The 18,341-nt window shown below is 54.0% G+C and overlaps 1 protein-coding gene across 7 annotated transcripts in view; it reads left to right on the plus strand.

The window, feature by feature from the left end:
* The window catches only part of TMEM63C (transmembrane protein 63C), a 76,393-nt gene extending 64,870 nt beyond the window's left edge, over positions 1–11,523 (plus strand). For 6 of the 7 annotated variants that reach the window (XM_081048243.1, XM_081048242.1, XM_081048241.1 and 3 more), the window contains 6 exons: positions 678–840; positions 1,095–1,200; positions 1,619–1,786; positions 3,530–3,639; positions 5,114–5,182; positions 8,611–11,523. In XM_081048243.1, coding sequence (XP_080904369.1) covers positions 678–840; positions 1,095–1,200; positions 1,619–1,786; positions 3,530–3,639; positions 5,114–5,182; positions 8,611–8,811 — 817 coding nt within the window. In that variant the 3' untranslated portion in view covers positions 8,812–11,523. The remainder of the gene's footprint in view (positions 1–677; positions 841–1,094; positions 1,201–1,618; positions 1,787–3,529; positions 3,640–5,113; positions 5,183–8,610) is intronic. The other variant, XM_081048247.1, reaches the window with a different exon arrangement.
* The last annotated feature ends 6,818 nt before the right edge of the window (positions 11,524–18,341 follow it).

An 18,341-nucleotide genomic window follows, 5' to 3' on the forward strand; every position in this document is an offset into this window, starting at 1 on the left:
CATTAGGTGGCTGAATGACTCCTACTTGTAGTTGGGCAGCTCCATCTAATACTCGTCTGCAGAGAAGAAATTGTCAACCCTGTGTAGTTGAGCAGCATGTCTCATAACTAGCATCATTTTGAAGTTGTGATGAGCACAAATGATATTGTAAGATGTCAGCAGTGACTGCAATGTGAATGAAAATACCTGATTTCAGTAAGTGACAGACCCACCACCATGGCTGACATTGTGGTGGTTTTTTGCCCACATTCTTAATTGAAGGAAATGCTAAATTGTAGACAGAGGGTAGTGGAAATAAAGATGTAATTTTTTTCCCCATTCAAGGTCACAGACGCCCCCACCCCCCCTCAGCCCATTACTACTCAAGGACTCTCCAGGGTCTGTGGATCCAGGTCAAACAGCCTGCTTTAGATCAAGCCAGCACACGCATCTCCTAACACATCCACACTGTATGGAGATGATCCCCCTCCTTGCTCTGAAGGGTGATTGTTAACTTAAACTGAGCGGGGAGCACAGATTATGAAACATATTCTCACCATCTCTACCTCCATCCCATCCCCCACCCCCACTCCCTTTGCTCTTTTCCTCACTCTCTCTCCTCCCTCCTCCCAACACTTTTGCCCTTTCCTTTTCCTCCTTGGCTTCTGCTGCTGTCTTCCACTCTCCGCCATACCCAGGTGTGTGTTCCTGCCAGACAGTGGCGCCTTCTTCGTCAACTACGTGATCACAGCAGCTTTGATTGGCACAGGCATGGAACTGCTGCGCCTGGGGTCACTCTTCCTGTACAGCACCCGCCTCTTTTTCTCCAGGTCGGAGCCAGAGAGAGTCCACATCAGAAAGGTGAGGGCCAGGCCCTTCTCTAAGCACAGTCCTTAGTTTCCCTTGGGAGAGTGTCAGGAGGGGGACCTGCTGGGCACCAAGTGTGGGAGGCATGGCGAGGTGAGGTAGGTGCTTCTTAGACTCTGGGGAGGGAAGATAGGCTGCTGCCAGGCCTGAGCTGCCGACCAGCTCCCAGAGGACAGATAAGGAGCCACAGAAGTAGCCAAGCCAAGGGGAGCTGGCCACCTTAGGGTGACTCCTGCCTTCTGCCCCAGGACCAGGCCATAGACTTCCAGTATGGGCGAGAGTACGCATGGATGTTGAACGTCTTCAGTGTGGTGGTGGCCTACAGTATCACCTGCCCTGTCATTGTCCCTTTTGGTGAGTTATCCCTAAGGCACAGCCAGGGCTTCACACCCTCAGATGGGGAGGAGGAGTGGAGCCCCTGAACCTCAGACCACCTCCTAGAGCGGGAGGAGAGCTGGGCCAGCCTGTCAGAAGGCCGGGAGGTGTCAGGGCCAGGGCCAGGTCAGGGGGCTGAGGTCGCATGGCTGTTTGTTCACTGAATGCAAGAGCGAATGACTCTTCACCAAACGGACAGAATAGGTTCTGGGGGCTCAAGGGAAAACGAAGATCCCAAAGGTCGGCACCACGGGGCTCCCGCAGCCCATCCCCGGCCCTTGCTGCTCCAACCTGACAGGCCCTGACTCAGGCTTTTCAGTCCTTTGGGGGACTTGTGACAGCCTCAGCCCCAGCTGGGGAGTCGCCACTGAGTGTGCGTCCCTCTTCGGGCCCCCAGGACTGCTGTACCTCTGCATGAAGCATATTACAGACCGCTATAACATGTACTACTCCTACGCCCCGACCAAGCTCAACGGGCAGATCCACATGGCCGCCGTCAAACAGGCCATCTTCGCACCGCTGCTGGGTCTGTTCTGGATGCTCTTCTTCTCCATCCTACGGTTAGGTAGGCCCCGGCCTGCCGGCCAGCCCTCCTCTGCCTGCCCCCCTGCTCCATCAACCCCTCCACAGCAGCTCTGCGAGAGCAGAGAGCCAGCGGGCCAAGGTGCTGCTCCTTGAGCGTGGCCCAGCCCAGTGGCTTCTCTAGGCCTTAGGGGTTCACATCAGAGGCCAGACAGAACAGAACTTTGAAGGTAAGGACTTGGGCCAGCAGCGTCCAAATTGGAGGCATTTCGGTTTACAACCCTGAGGGCAAGAAACATTGTATTCCTTCATTCCAACTCAAGGCTGGCGGGAAATAAGATGTTAGCTCTCAGGCTCAATTCTCATGATATTCCCGCTGGGATCCTGGTCTTATGAGTTGTCAGAAACCTGGGAACTGGGGAGGAGTCAGCATCTGCCCCAGCAGCCAGCTTTTTCCTTCTTGGCTGCAAGAAGCTGCTCTCCCTGTCCCCTCCGGCCAGAGACTAGAAAACCTCTCTGAAGCAAGAAGCTCACCCCGACCTTCCCCCATCCTCCTTCCTGCCCACACTGCATTGATTCCTTTCTGCCCCCACACTAGCCTGATTTGAGGGACACTTGACCTTAACCTTTTCGGTGGCATGGGGAAGGGAAAGTCTGTATTTCTTTACTCTTTCTGTCATAGTGGTATCTGTAAACGCCCAGCTCTCAGTCACTTGTGTGTATTAGCTATTTGTTGTCTCCCTCCGACCCCCAATTTCATATCCCCCTAGGCTTTTCCTGCCACCTAGCAGATTCACTTTTTGGAATGCTTTTCTCTAAGTGTAAGGGAACACGTGTTTATTAGAAAAAATAGAAAGATCAACATTTGAATGACCCATAGCCTCACCTGGAGCCTGATGTTGGTTGCTCCCAGACCTCATTCTGTGCACACATTTTGGGGAGGGGGCAAAGCAGGAGGGAGTTTATTGGTTTGTTACGACTTTTCGAAATGGTGATATTTGTTTTTCACATTCAGTACTATATCCTGAGTGTTTCTGAGTTTCTCCACTGACCATTATGTTCTGAGCCATCTCCTGTGTTATTAAAATACTGTTTGAGCACGTGCCTTTTAATGGCTGCACTAAACTCTATCAGGTTTAGTCATTTCTCCATTGTTGGATATCAATGTTGTTTACCATTTTTGCTATTATAAAAACATGATGATAAGCATTGTTTTGCAGTTACCTCTGACTGTAAAGACTGATTTTTAATATTTACGTAGTTAGGAAACTGCTATCCTAAAAAAGTTGCCAAATATCGCCAAGCAAAACACAGGTGACTGTTAAATTCTGGATTGCTTTTCAGTGCCATTAGCCTGGCTAAGTGCACGCTCAGCAGGAAAGGTGTGGGTCAGAGATCGTATGTGGGGGCCGTGGCACAAATGAGTAACTCAAAGCTACTTCCCAGAGACGTTGATGTGGGAGGTAACTGATGGGTGGAGAAGGACATGTTTAATGGGCATTTAAGTGGGTGCTTAAGTCAATTAAATGTTTTTCATGGGACCCACAAGATACCAAGTTCTAAATGGCCAAATAGCACTAAGGCGTGATGTCGTTGTGCCAGGCTCATTGACTCCAGTTGTTAGGAGGGAAAATGGGCAAGAGCCTCTCTGCTGCAGGCTTGAAGCCCCTACAGAGGTACTGAGTGGAGCCCAGGCATCTGCCAGTTCAGGTGGCATCTCAGCTGGCAGACGCCTGCCCACAGCTCCGGTCCTCGAGCACTGAGCCCCTTTTCTTCTCATTGGCAGGTTACCTCCACAGCATCACCATCTTTTCCCTTTCCACTCTTATCATTTCCATGATAATTGCCTTCCTGGGCACTCTTCTGGGGAAGTTTCGGACGGTTCCTGACTATACGGTGAGTTGCCAGCCTGCTTGTCCAGCACTGGTTCCCCCCTGCCCCTGGGGGACACAGCTCTAGGATACCCGCTTGACCTGGGCATCCACAGCACCACAGAGATGAAAGGTTCTAGACTTTGTCTCTGATTACGAGCTGTACAAACTTTGTGTGTGTGTGTCTGTGTGTGTGTGTGTGTGCGCATGCACCTTGCCTTGGCCCAGGCACTGCCCCCTCACGGGATGGGGATATTTAAAAGACAACAAACTGTCCTTTCCTCTTCTCTCCTCTGACATCTCCGAACAGCAGCCTGCTGGCCTATCCCTCCTACCATGTGAGCCACTGAGCTATGAGCACCATTCCAAGGGATGGAGGGCTGAGAGAGAGGCTGAAGGATTGGGTGGAGGTGGTAAAGGATGATGACCTTGGGAAGGGACATAGTCATCTTCTCACTTTTAGAAGTCCCAGGATATTGACCTAGAGGCTGTCTGGGGGGGAGCCTGGCTTTCTGGGTTCCGTGACTCCTTCGGCTCCGTGCCGGTGGGGCCCAGCCTCGTCGTTAGAGAAGGGAGTCCATCCATGCCCATTGACAGCCCTGCCAATGGTGCTGTGTGCTCTAGCTCAGCATGTCCCAAAGGGAGGTGTCTGTACAGGCAACGGGAAGGATTCCCAGTGGGTGAAAACATTACCTTTTGTTTTTCATGGTTACACATTTGTTTTTCCATTAGTTCTTATTTATTCACTTTTCTGTTATAGCAACGACACCGGTTTTCTGTTTATAACAGTAAATTGTTTCCTTTTTAAATGAATTTATATAAGGAAAAGAAAGTTGGTTGATTTAAAGTACTAGCATCCAGCTGAGTCAGAGGAGGAACTTCTTGGAAAAGGCTCCTCTCGCTTCTAGTGACCACATCATCTCTGGGACCATGGGCACAGGCCCCCCCTGCCCTTTCTATCTAGCCCCCTCCTCCATTCCCTGGCCCAAGTGCCATGCTAGTGAAGGAGCGGAGTGCATGATGCCTCTGGCTCTGTCTTCCCAATAGAATGATGCCATGGGATCTGGTTGCCCAAGTGTCCACTCTGGAGAAGGACGGTGGCAGGGGACTCGACCATAGTGGTTTAGGATCCTTCCACATAGCCAGGGGAAATCCTGGGAGGAAAGAGGAGTGAGCTGAAGTCAAGGCATTTCCTAGACTCAAAGCAATATCCTCTTGGAACCCCAATCCCAACTTTACTTACTTCCCCCCATTATGGTTCCTTGAGAATGGAACATTCCGGAAGCACCCCCTATAGCATCCCAGTCCTCTCTCTGTCCCCCTGAGCTTTAGCCCTGCCACCTGGGCTGCAGTTCTGGACATCCAGAAGATCATTTGAGTTAAGGTTGAATTAATAAGCCCAGGTACAGGGTCTACTCTCCTCTGAATGTGGTGCAGCAGGGGACAAAGGGCAGATGCCCCCATTCTGAGACCCTCCACGTTTCTCCCCACTGTTGCAGCACGAGGAGACAATGGAAACCGTGTTTGACATGGAGCCAAGCAGCACCTCCTCCACGCCCACCTCCCTTGTGAGTCGGTGCCTTCACCCCGGGGGACAGGTGGGAGGGTGGTGCCTACAGGGGTGGGCTACTCCAGCGGCATTGTGGGGACACCAACATTCAGTGCTCACCCTGGGTACTGGGGAGGAGATGGGGCCCCCTTGGGCTCCCTTCCTCTGACACAGCAGGACTTGGCCCAGGTCAAATTGCTGCCGTGGCCCTGGCTGAAGAGCTGGAAAGATAGAAGATCCAAGGTTTACTCAACGTTCCATAAAAGGAACTCAGAAAGGAAGAGAAAGGTCAGGGAGAACCCAGCCACAGCAAGCTCAGTCGTATAGATGCAGGGACGTGCTGGGGCTCGGCCTCAGGACCACAAGCTGCCTCCAAGGGCACAGGTGCCAGGCAGCGCGGCACAGACAGAGCTGCAGGAAGCTATTGGAGGTCTGCACTGAAGGGTAAGGCCAGAGCGGCACCGGATAAGTGAGCCCATTGGCATGTGAAGAGACCAGGCCAGACGCAGAGTGCAGAGCCCAGCAGACTGAATGTTGGCTCCCACGCTGTGGCTCAGCCTGTGGGGGTATGAGCACTGGCCTGCATCCTAGCTACAAGCACAGATATAGGGCCACCGATGCGTCCACTGAGCTGGGTACTGGTCGGCCCATGTCCATAGCCCGGGTGCCTTGGAGGAGCACTGAAGAGGGCACGTGGAGAAGGCTTCCTGGAGAAGGGAGCATCTAGTCCAACCCCAGAAATGGGAGTAGGGGTTGCCAAGTGGAATAGGGTGTGGGGGAAGAGCACTGGGGGGAGAGGATCAGCCTGTGCAAAGACCCAGAAGGACAATCAGGAGCATTGGCAGAACCACAGACAGCCTGATGGAAATGCAGAGTGGTGGGCAGGGCCCGGTGGGAGAGTGGGCTCTTCAGTCGTGGCAGAGTTAGGTTCAAATACAGAGACACAACAGCGCTGGGAATGCCCACTCCCAGAGCACAGAGCTACAGATCTGCCTCACACTCAGCAAACAACAAACCTACCAAGGTGGACAAATCGTCTCTGGGGGTGGCAGTGGGGAGGAGCTTCAGTACTGGACAGAGGAAGAGGTCTCCAATCAGGAAAGTCTCTCTTCACTTAGCATCTCCGCTGGGGCCCTTCCAAGATGACCCTTTTCAACTATTGTTAGCAATGGGTTATTGAAATCTTAGGAACTTGAAGCTGTGCCATTCTTGTTCTTGATCTTAATGATAAGCCCACGTAGTAGGTGTTTTCATTCTGATTCTACAGATGGGGAAACAAGTTCAAAAAGGTCAATTTAGACCCGAGGGTCCTACTAAGCAGGGAAGTGACAGAACAAAGTTTGAACCAGGTCTGTCTGACTCTAAAACCCGAGTTTGCTGGAATTGGTTTGTTCAATCTTTCATTATTACAGCAATGGTATATGAACACTTGTAAATATTATGGGGGAAAAACAGATGAGCAAAAATAAGAAAATAAAAATTGCATATTCTTATCACCCAGAGATGACCACTGATACCTCAGTGTATATTCTTCCAGATATATACTGGGGGTGCCAAAAAAATTATACAAGTGGACACTTTGGTCAGTGTTGTTCAAGCAGTAGTTCACCGTAATCAGAAGTGTCCGGACGCTGATGGTAACCACTTTGAGCACCTCTTGTAATTGCAGAAGTCAAATGTGACTTGTATTCATCTTTTGTTATCAGTGTATATTGAGTCTTACAATTTTATTAGCGTTTTCCTCTCTTAAAATGTGTTTACTTTTTTGGCACTCTCTGTATCAATAATGTTTGCTAAAATGAAATAATCCTGCATACAGTTTTATAACCCGTATTTTTTTGTTAACAATCTCCATCTTTCCACATATACACATTTTTACCTGTTCGAATACCCAGTCCTTATTCAAATTGTCCTAAGTGTTGTAGAAGTATCTTTTATAGCTTGTCCAAAGCAAGATCCAGTCCAGTCTCTATGCTACATTAACCTGGCACATGTGCCTGGCCCTTTAATTCTAGCACCATCTCTTTCTAATGACTTGTTAGAGAGACCAAGCCAGTAGGCCTGCAGAATGTCCCACCTTCTGGGTTTTTCTGTTTTTTCGTGACATCTTACAAACACAAAAAGTAGCAGATTCCACTACCTCCTGTGTTTCCTAAAAATTGGAAGTTAGGGGCCGCCCAGTGGCTCAGGCGGTTGGAGCTCCATGCTCCTAACTCCGAAGGCTGCCAGTTCGATTCCTACATGGGCCAGTGGGCTCTCAACCACAAGGTTGCCAGTTCGATTCCTCGAGTCCCGCAAGGGATGGTGGGCTGTGCCCCCTGCAACTAGCAACGGCAACTGGACCTGGAGCTGAGCTGCGCCCTCCACAACTAAGACTGAAAGGACAACAACTTGACTTGGGAAAAAGTCCTGGAAGTGCCCACTGTTTCCCAATAAAGCCCTGTTCCCCTTCCCCAATAAATAAATAAATAAATAAATAAATAAATAAATAAATAAATAAATAAATAATTGGAAGTTAGATCCAAAGGCTTGATAGATTTAAGTTCAATACTAGGTGCTAGACTACATTACAGTTAATGCCATGCATCCCATCAGGAGATACATAATATCCTGTTCAGTCCCGTTAATGATGCTGAAGTGACTCCCTGATGAGCAGCTGACAGCTGGCTTCTTCCATTGTTCAGTTACAATTTTCTGCTTATGACTAAAAGGTCATCTAAGGGATTTACTTTGGCGTTATGCAAATGTCTAGATTCTTCTGCAGGAAAATTGTTCCCTCATCAACTAGGGCTGTTTTGTTTCACTGAAGTGAATTCCTACAGGAAAGGTTTAGTTCTACCCCACAATATTTTCAAAACATGGAGTTTGTTTAAAAGCCACTTCATAGGATGACAAACAGCTCTATCCCCCCTACTTCCTGTGTTTCTCTGTTCTGTTACCTCCCCATCCCCAACCCAGGCTTTCCTGGATTTGACAGGTCACATGTCCAAGACCTCAGACAGCAGTCTCAGTTTCAAATCCTGATTCACAGGCTAACCAGTGACACAGTGTGAGGGAGTCGTGGCTGCACCTCTGAAGCTGTATTAAAAAGTGCATTAGCTCAGGAATGGGGGGAATCTCTCCAGACCCTACCGTCGGGGAACCTAATACCTGTACCCCTGGGTTCAGTCTGACCTGGAACCTGGAATGAATGACATGTGTTGAAGGAACAGTGGACCAGGAGTTAGGAGACCTGTACTAAAGAGCCCGGGAAGCTCGTAGATGCTCATTAAATGACCAAGAGCAACTGGGCAGGTGGGATGGCCAGGCCTCAGGGTGCAGGTAAAGAAGGAAGGATCGTGGCTTGGAGGGACAGAGCTCCGGGGGGAAGGGGAAGGGGGATGGGTATGCCCAGAGCCTTGCCCCAGATGTGACCTCACCCCGATCCCCCCTCTCTGTCCCCATCAGCTGTATGTGGCCACAGTGCTGCAAGAGCCGGAGATGAACCTGACCCCAGCCTCTTCCCCAGCCCGGCACACCTACGGCACCATGAACAGAGAGCCAGAAGCGGGAGAAGAGGAGAGCAGTGTGAGGGGCTTTGCAAGGGAGCGGGATTCTGCCCAGTTCCAAGAAGGCCTGGAACTGGAAGGCCAGAGCCAATATCACTGACGAGCACCTGAGGCCTCCACCTGGCAACTCCAGCCAGGAGAGACGGCCCAGGGCAGGTCCTGCACCTCCCCACTACTTCTGCTGACTTTGGAAAGGCCCAGCGTAGCCATCTGCTACCCTGGCCATTGGCTGTGTGGAGGCCCCGACCTGCTGACCAGCTAGAACGGGAGGTGCTAGGCAATGCAGAGGGACCCCAGGATGACAAGCACCATGGCTTGGGAGAGGTGGCTGAAGCCCTGGGCACAGAGACTGAATACTGGGGGGACCTTCCTTGGGTCCAGATGGAGAAGGTGTGCATAAGGGAGGAGAAAGAAGCCCACCGAAGACTCTCCAGGGGCTTCTCCACCCTTCCACCAGCTGCCCTACCAAGGAGCTGCTGCTGCTGCTCTGACCCCCCCGCCCCCCACACTCCTGGCCCATCCCTCCCCTGCAACCTGAGGAAGCAAAGGTATGTGTGCTGGACCTCATTAACAGGACAGGTGACTACCTTATCCAGGTTTCCCTGCGTGGAGGTCTGCAAAGAGAGAGTTTCTGCATCCCCCAGAGCACGGGGCAGCTAGGACCCTAGACCTGAGAGGCGGTGACTAAGGCCCTTCCTGTTCCTGTGACCCTCAACAATTGTCCCCAGGAGCAGCAGGGTAGAGACCCTTCTCCTTTGTATTCTTGTAAAGGTAGCTGGGGCATGGTCACTCAGGGCTCATTAAATGGGACCTGTGTGCATTTTGATGAAGGCAAACCTTGGATAGTTGCTATGAGGTGGGAGGGACAGAGGCAGAATTCACAGAGGGCGTCTTCTCCCAAGACGTTGGGTGATGGGAAATCACCATACCTCCTCAAGCCCCAGGGCCTAATGAGAGGAACCCCAAGGCCAAGGAGTGCCAAGGAGAGCTGCTCCTGCCTCAGACCCACCTCAGTGCCTGGGCCCCCAGCATGGCAAAGGTGGGCAGCCGCTTAGGGTAAGACATCCATGCCTCAAACTGAAAGCACTGGCCATTCCCTGGCCTCCAAGTAGGACCTTTCTCTCCTCTCAGGGCCAGCTTGCACTCTGAACTGAAGGCCACTCAAGTGGTCTCCAGGGTGGTCGTGGCTCAGACCCTGTGGATGCCCTGCCAGGGGTGGGGTGGGGCGGGGGCTGTGTTCTCCACAAAGAAGCCCTTTCTAGTGGAATAGGCTGCCCTTCCAGGACTGCCACCACCTGAGGCCTGGATGAGTCAAATCCTGAGAAGGAACAATGCTGGGGACATCCAGCATCTTTGCCCAAGAAAGGGGGTGTAGGCCTCTGCCTCTGGGGACAGGCCCCCATTAGGACCACCGGGCACCCCAGCAAAGGAGGTCATGGAGAAGGGCCAGCTGGGGCCTTAGGAGACCAGAATGAGCCAAGCTGAATGGGGTCTGCATGCTCTAGAGCTCTCCTGAGCTCTTTCCTCCAAAGGTCAAGGTCCCTGCCGCTAAACTGCTGAAGGTGGGCCCCAGGCTCACACCTGAGTGTATGAGCACATGGCTGCCCCTGAACTCAGATCACCTGGGCCTCATCCCTGCTCCTTCCTTGCCCACATCCCAGCTCCAGAAGTTCCAAGCTTCACCCCACAGGGGAAATGCTGCTCAGAGGGCACGCGTTGCCATGCCCCCAGCTTTTGGCTTGAAGGATCTTGTCAGAGAGCATGAGTCTGCTAGAGAGGAGGCAGTCTCTCCCGCTTCTGGCCCAGCTGGGAATAGGAGGGAATTATACCCGTCATCCCTCATAAATCCCCACAGGATGTCCAGGACCTCCTCCCCTAACATTTCATCAGCCAACAAGGAGACAGGTCCTTTCCAGAGGAGGGTGGTCAGGGCGTAGCAGGGAGCTCCAGGCCCTGCCTGACCCCCAGAGTGACCTGGTGTGTGTGTGGGCGAGGGATGTGGTTCCTGCCAGAAGCTGTCCTGTGGGCTCTCCTTCACTGGGCACTACCTGATGGCACCTACCTCTAATCTCTGCAGCCCCTGCTGCACTGTTCCTGCTGCTTCCACTTCCGCCGTTGTCCCTCCTCTCTCCTACCCCTGCCCACTCGGCAGCCTGTGGAAGCTGCATATGAAAAAGGGTCCCAGCAGATGACATGGCAGCATGCCTGAGGGCTTCCCCTTCTGAATTTAGGCCAAGTGCAATCCGGTTCTGGGAGAATGTGCGAATGTTGGGAAAGTTCCAGAATCCACTCACTTCTCTACTCTTCCTGGAGACCCAGGCAACTGGCAGGGCTCCACCATAGCCTCTTGACCATCTTTGGTCACTGTGGGGGTGTAAGGGTAGGCAGGCTTTGGCTCCTTACCTACCACATCCAGGCACCAGCCTGTTCTCTCGGCCCACACCTGCCTCACACATTGGCCTCCATCCTACTTCACTGGCCCACCTCCCAGCTGCCCCTCCCCCTTCTGTCCACTGAAGCACCCCCTCTCAGATTTGATCCATTCTGGAGGGAGCTGGCTCTGCAGTGGAGGGACCTGGTATTGCCTAGAGCCCTCGAGAAGCGCCCCGTGAGCCTAGAGCAGCTCCACGCCTGCCTGCTTCAGACACTTCTGGAAGCAAAGTACCTGTCAGCAGCATTGCGTCCTCTGGGGCCCCAGGGGGGAGGTTTGGACTTCCCTTAGCCACCACCACTAAAGGAATGTGCCAGAATGTCGAACCTTCTTGTTATTAATGCTATGACTGTGCCTTGAATAAACAATCCCCCCAACCTCTGCCGGCCTGTGCTTCTGTATCCGGACCCTCCCAGCAGGGCCTTCCCTCCACCTCGAAGGAGCCAGAGCTGCTAAGGGCTGAACCTCCCTGAGGTCACTGTGCAGGAACCCCACACCTTGAGGCTTTGGCCCCTGGGGCTAGAGCTGCCCCCTCATAGGATCCTCTCACCCCTGAGGACTTCCATGGCCCCGGTTTGCACACAGGAAGGCCTGGAAAGTGCTGCCTGGTCTGCTGGAGAGACAAGAAGTGAATCTACCCCATTCTTTCTGGTATGGATACCCTGAGAGCTCTCTGAGTAGTAAGGGAGACGTTTCTGGTCTGTGCACTACCTAGGAATCCATCAGTGCAGTCTCCTCTGGCAGAAGTCCCGGGGTGAGTGAATGCTAGGCCCTGAGAGCAGGCCGTTGGCTAGGCTAGCCGTCGGACTTGACAAGATGAAGGCTTCAGGTAGAGGCTCCCAGAAAGAGTGGCAGGCAGGGCTCAAGTCTGCACCGGCGTCAGCACGAGGGCTGGGGGAGGTGGAGGAGAGGGTGGACATTGGGAGAAATGTGAGGCTGCCAGGTCAGGCCTAAATGGGATAGGAAACACCCGCTAGCAGAGGCTGGTCATGTCTGCTCTTGCTCCATGGCAAGGAGGAGAAAAGCTTCCTGCCCTGGGCGCCATGTGTCCTGGCTTGGGACACCAGGGTTCTGGCCTTCTTCTAGCCAGCTTGATGACCCTGGCCTTGTCATCTCCACCAGAAAGTAGGGGTAGGAGGACACGAGGCCAACTGCTCTGCCTCATTACTGAACAGCAGATTCAGCAGGGTAGGGGCTGGGGAACAGAGAAAATGGTAAGGAAGGCCTCGTCTCCCACTGCTGCTGACAGAGGGCAGTCTCAGGGGCAGGCTGCCCAAGGGCTGTTCCCCCGCCCCCCACTTGACCTTCTCCTCAACCTTTCATTGTCCATCAGGGGGCATGGGTTCAAAGCCCTCATGAGCCTGGGCTTGGGGCCCGTCCCCTTAATCCCTCTCCCCTCAGAGCAATTCTTTTCCGAGTCAAGTCAGTTGAAATCCACAAGGGCTGCTCTCAGGGGACAGAGAAATATGAAGACCACCCTGGCTGGGTGGGAGGAGCTGTGCCCTACTTTCTAGGAACCGGACTGGGCTGATGGCTGCTGTAGGAACAAGGGGCCTTTTCCTAGGATCCATGGAGTCCTGCTACAACAGCTGCCTCTCAGGGTCTCCTCCAGCGGCCAGCAGGCTCCAGGGTCCCCCAGATCACAGGCCCCGGGCCATTCCTTGGTTCAGCAGACCATTCAGGGAACATTGCTCAGGCAGAGACAGACGTAGAAAGACAGATAAAGAAACTGAAGAAGGAGGGCTACGGCCCCTCGCATGTGAAGTCCTGAGGAGAACGAGGTTGGTTAATCTTCTCTGTCCTCAGCAGGCCAGACGGCCAGGAGGCCTGGAAGGTGGATGTACCTGGTCTGGGTGCCGTGCTGGGCTCTGCAAGGCTGGGGAGGAGGCAGAAGGACCCTGGGTCCAGGAGGCCAAGCGTGAGGTGGCCACAGGCACCTCCAGGGCCGACTCCCGCCACTCTCCCAAGGCCATCACGCTGGCAGAGGCTCAGGTTGTCCCGAGGAAGCTGCCTGCGGGCCCAACTCCAGGTTTCCTAGTCCGCTCTAGGGCAGGCAGGGGGAGCCCAGCTTACTGGAAGGCACTTCACAGCTTTCCTCAACAGGGTATTTTCTGAACCCTTGACGGCTCCTCGGCCTTGACAACCAGCAGCCCAACATCTCCAGCCTCCGGGGCTGAGGTTCTCCATCCTGGCTGCAAATGAGTCTCCTGGGAGATTTTCAACAACCCCAATGTCCAGGCCCATCCTAGGACAAACCAAACTTTGGGGTGCAGCCCAGGCACCCCTATTTTACAAAAGCCCTCCAGCTGACTAATGTGCAGGGAGGATCGAGTGGGTAAGGAAACCATCCCAGCCCTTGCGTCCCTGGAATGGGGGAAGCGAGTCTCAGCACCTCACACTGTAGCCCTGCAGCCTGTAAACAACCACAAGTACATAGGCTGGGAGAGCTTCCTTCACTCAGCTTGCTGGGAGCTCCCAGGTCAGGCGCCTGGTGGGTGATCAAAGGCTAGGCCCACACAGACACCTGCTTTCCAGCTTATAAGGGATTAATACCTAGCACTGGCACAGCTTCTGTCCTAATCATCTTTCTTCGCAGCAAATACTACTGTGTGGGCTGGGCAGACACACACTGGGCCTCGGCTCACTCTGGTGTCACCTTCAGCACAAGTTTAGAGAATCTTCTCTTCCCTCCGCTCCAAACACAGAACCCAAAGTGGCTTTCCTGTCAGCCTTCCCATTTTGACTGCAATAGATTGTTAAGTGCAACACACCAATGTATAGCAGGGCTTTGGGGTAGGGAGAAGTGCTTTGAAGGAGAAATGAAGCAGGATAAGAGGAGGCGGCGTGCCTGGAGATGGAAGGGATCCAGGACAGGCTAGTGGACAGGGGCTGTGTCAGCATGTAGAGGCTGCATGAAGGGACAAGGACGATCTGTTGCAGGACCCAAGGATTGGTGGGGAGGCCAGGGTGGCTGGAGCAGAGAGGCGAGGTCTGAGGGGCTGACAGGGCTTCACAGGCCAGTTAGGACCCTGAGGTTTACTCTAGTTATACGGGAATCCACTGAAGGATTCCGAGCCGGGAAGCGACATCATCCCCTTAGGTATTGAAGCAATCGCTGTAGCCACTGGGTGGGGACAAGGTGGACCAGAAATCCACCTTGGAGGCATCCAGGAGAGACAATATGGCAGCTATAGACAAGGTGGGACAATGAATGAGGGGAGAGGGAGAGAAACCAGAACAGGATCTGAGGATGGATTAGATGTGGGGCCAGAGAGAGAGCAAACAGTAAGAATGACTAGTTCTTCAGGCTGAACTGGGTAAACTGGGTTACTGAAGCCGAGGACGCTGGGAGGGGCCGGCCCAGGGAAGCCACCAAGTTCTACTTTGGTTATGTTACATTTGAGATGCCTCCTAGAGATGTTGGGCAGGTGGCCTGATCCCGTTCTGGAGTAGAAGAGAGGTGGCGATGTCAATGTCAGTGTCATCGGTACGTGGGTGGTATTTAAAGCATGGGACTGGCTGAGATCTCTGCGTAAAAGAGGGGAAGGAGAATCAGCAACGGAGACCGAGCAGGAGTAGCAGCGAAGGAGGAGGAAAACCAGGAGAGCCTAGTGTCCAAAAAGCCAAGGAAACGAAGGGACTGTCATGTGGGGTGTCATGCGGGGTCTCTGGTCCCGCTCCCCACATAAGAACACAGGACATGGTGAGGCCAAAAGGAACACCCACGGAGCCATAGATAGGGAGTCACACCACTATAGTCTCGCTGGTGGCTGGGTTGGAGACACAGGAAGCAGGTGCCACACGATCCGCAACCTGCCGTCCGCTTCTCGGCCAACCAACCCCACTTGCTAACTGCAATCCAAGCTTCCTAGCTCAGCCATGGCAGTTATATCAGTGCTAATGGCTAACCGGTAACAGCTGGTGGCCAACTAGCCACAGCTGATGGCCGTCTGACCACAGTTGATGGCCATTTACTCCCCAAGTCAGCACCTTTCTATGTGAGGCCGAGAGCCTGGAAACTGTTTCTTGGGGCTTTGTCCCCACATTCTACCCCTACAGGTTCTCGCCTCACAATCTACGCGACAAGCATCTTCCGCGAGGGTCCCTGTGCGAGGAGCCTGGAGGTGAATGCAATATCCTGGACACAGCCAGGCTCTCTGAGCACAGCCAGGGTTTCTCAGGGCACCACCAGTACTTCTGGGCACAGCCAGACTTCCTGGGCTTCTTAGGGTACCACCAGTCTCCCCAGGCACAGCCAGAGTTTCTCAGGGCACCACCCCAGAACTTCTGGGCACAGCCAGACTTCCTGGGCTTCTTAGGGTACCACCTGTCTCCCCAGGCACAGCCAGAGTTTCTCAGGGCACTGCCACTCTCTCTGGACACAGCCAGACTTCCTGGACTCAGCCAGGGCTCTCAGGGCACTGCCACTCTCTCTGGGCCTCTCGGGGTACTGTGCTGGAACAACAGCGGCTCACATCAAGGTGCTTACATATAATCAATGGCGGCCAGTCAAGACACAAAAGCAAACATCCACCAGTCCCACTACATGGTGGTATGTTCCCAAATAGTCAAGCGTCCATTAAATCAGGGATAGAAGGCAATTCCCCATAGTCCATAGTCTTTCGCCAGGACTGTCCTGGGGGTGAGGGATGACCTTGACCTCACCCTCATCTCCCACGGAGGACTCAGCAAGCGTTTCCTCTTGGGACAAGTCCCACATCCAGGCTGCATCAGCAAGCACTTCCCAGCCCACAGGGCGGCAACAACCTTCGCTTTCTCTGGCCTCTGCTGGTTGGGGAACCGTCCACATCTTCCCACCCCTCCACGGGAATCGAGCTCTCCGGCAGCTGCTCCTCCTGGTCCTCCTCAGACTGAGCTTTCATACGCACAAACTGCTCCACTGCCCTTCGGAAAGCTTTGGCCAGCACCGTATCCTGCCGACTACGCCATGTGTCGTGCAGGGTGTCAGGAAGGGCGGCCTGCGGGGTCTCTGGTGCCCCTCCCTACATAAGAACGCAGGACATGGTGAGGCCATAAAGGAACACCCACAGAACCATAGATAGGGGAGTCAAACCAATATGTTCTCGCTGGCGGCTGGGCTGGAGACACAGGCAGCAGGATCTACATAGTCTGCCTAACAGCAGTCCGCGCTTGCCAGCCACCATCTTCTCACTAGCCCCCCCCCTTTTTTTTTTTTGCTAGCATAACCACAGCCATTACATTAGTGGCCAATGGCTTATGGGTTACATCTGACGGCCAACTAGCCACAGCTGATGGCCATCTGATCACAGTTGATGGCCATTTATTCCCCAAGTCAGCACCTTTCTATGTGAGGCTTAGAGCCTGGAAACTGTTTTTTGGGGCTTTGTCCCCACACTCCACTCCTACAGGTTCTCGCCTCACAATCTACGCGACAAGCGTCTTCCGCGAGGGTCCCTGTGCGAGGAGCCTGGAGGTGAATGCAATATCCTGGACACAGCCAGGCTCTCTGGGCACAGCCAGGGTTTCTCAGGGCACCACCCCAGTACTTCTGGGCACAGCCAGACATCCTGGGCTTCTTAGGGTACCACCTGTCTCCCCGGGCACAGCCAGGTTTTCTCAGGGGACCACCACAGTACTTCTGGGCACAGCCAGACTTCCTGGGATTCTTAGGGTACCACCTGCCTCCCCGGGCACAGCCAGAGTTTCTCAGAGCACCACCCCAGTACTTCTGGGCACAGCCAGACTTCCTGGACACAGCCAGGGCCTCTCAGGGCACTGCCACTCTCTCTGGGCACAGCCAGACTTCCTGGACACAGCCAGGGCCTCTCAGGGCACTGCCACTCTCTCTGGACACAGCCAGACTTCCTGGACACAGCCAGGGCTCTCAGGGCACTGCCACTCTCTCTGGGCACAGCCAGACTTCCTGGACACAGCCAGGGCTCTCAGGGCACTGCCACTCTCTCTGGGCACAGCCAGACTTCTTGGACACAGCCAGGGCTCTCAGGGCACTGCCACGCTCTCTGGGCACAGCCAGACTTCCTGGACACAGCCAGGGCCTCTCGGGGCACTGCCACTCTCTCTCTGGGCCTCTCGGGGTACTGTGCTGGAACAACAGCGGCTCACATCAAGGTGCTTACATATAATCAATGGCGGCCAGTCAAGACACAAAAGCAAACATCCGCCAGTCCCACTACATGGTGGTACGTTCTCAAACAGTCAAGCGTCCATTAAATCAGGGATAGAAGGCAATTCCTCATAGTCCATAGTCTTTCACCAGGGCTGTCCTGGGGGTGAGGGATGACCTTGACCTCACCCTCATCTCCCACGGAGGACTCAGCAAGCGTTTCCTCCTGGGACTAAAAGTCCTGCATCCAGGCTGCATCAGCAAGCAGTTCCCAGCCCACAGGGCGGCAACAACCTCCGCTTTCTCCGGCCTCTGCTGGTTGGGGAACCGTCCATATCTTCCCACCCCTCCACGGGGATCGAGCTCTCCGGCAGCTGCTCCTCCTGGTCTTCCTCAGACTGAGCTTTCATAGGCACAAACCGCTCCACTGCCCTTCGGAAAGCTTTGGCCAGCACCGTATCCTGCCAAGTACGCCATGTGTCGTGCAGGGTGTCAGGCAGGGCGGCCTGCGGGGTCTCTGGTCCAGCTTCTCACGGGCGGCAGGATCTACATAATCTGCAACCCGCAGTGCTAACAGCAGTCCGCGCTTGCCAGCCACCATCTTCGCACTAGCCCCCCCTTTTTTTTTTTTGCTAGCATAGCCACAGCCATTATATTAGTGGCCAATGGCTTATGGGTTACATCTGATGGCCAACTAGCCACAGCTGATGGCCATCTGATCACAGTTGATGGCCATTTACTCCCCAAGTCAGCACCTTTCTATGTGAGGCTGAGAGCCTGGAAACTGTTTTTTGGGGCTTTGTCCCCACATTCCACCCCTACAGGTTCTCGCCTCACAATCTACACGACAAGCGTCTTCCGCGAGGGTCCCTGTGCGAGGAGCCTGGAGGTGAATGCAATATCCTGGACACAGCCAGGCTCTCTGAGCACAGCCAGGGTTTCTCAGGGCACCACCAGTACTTCTGGGCACAGCCAGACTTCCTGGGCTTCTTAGGGTACCACCTGTCTCCCCGGGCACAGCCAGGGCCTCTCTGGGCACTGCCACTCTCTCTGGACACAGCCAGACTTCCTGGACACAGCCAGGGCCTCTCAG

Source organism: Rhinolophus hipposideros (assembly GCF_964194185.1).
Source record: "Rhinolophus hipposideros genome assembly, chromosome: 5".
NCBI classification, from domain to species: Eukaryota; Metazoa; Chordata; class Mammalia; order Chiroptera; family Rhinolophidae; genus Rhinolophus; species Rhinolophus hipposideros.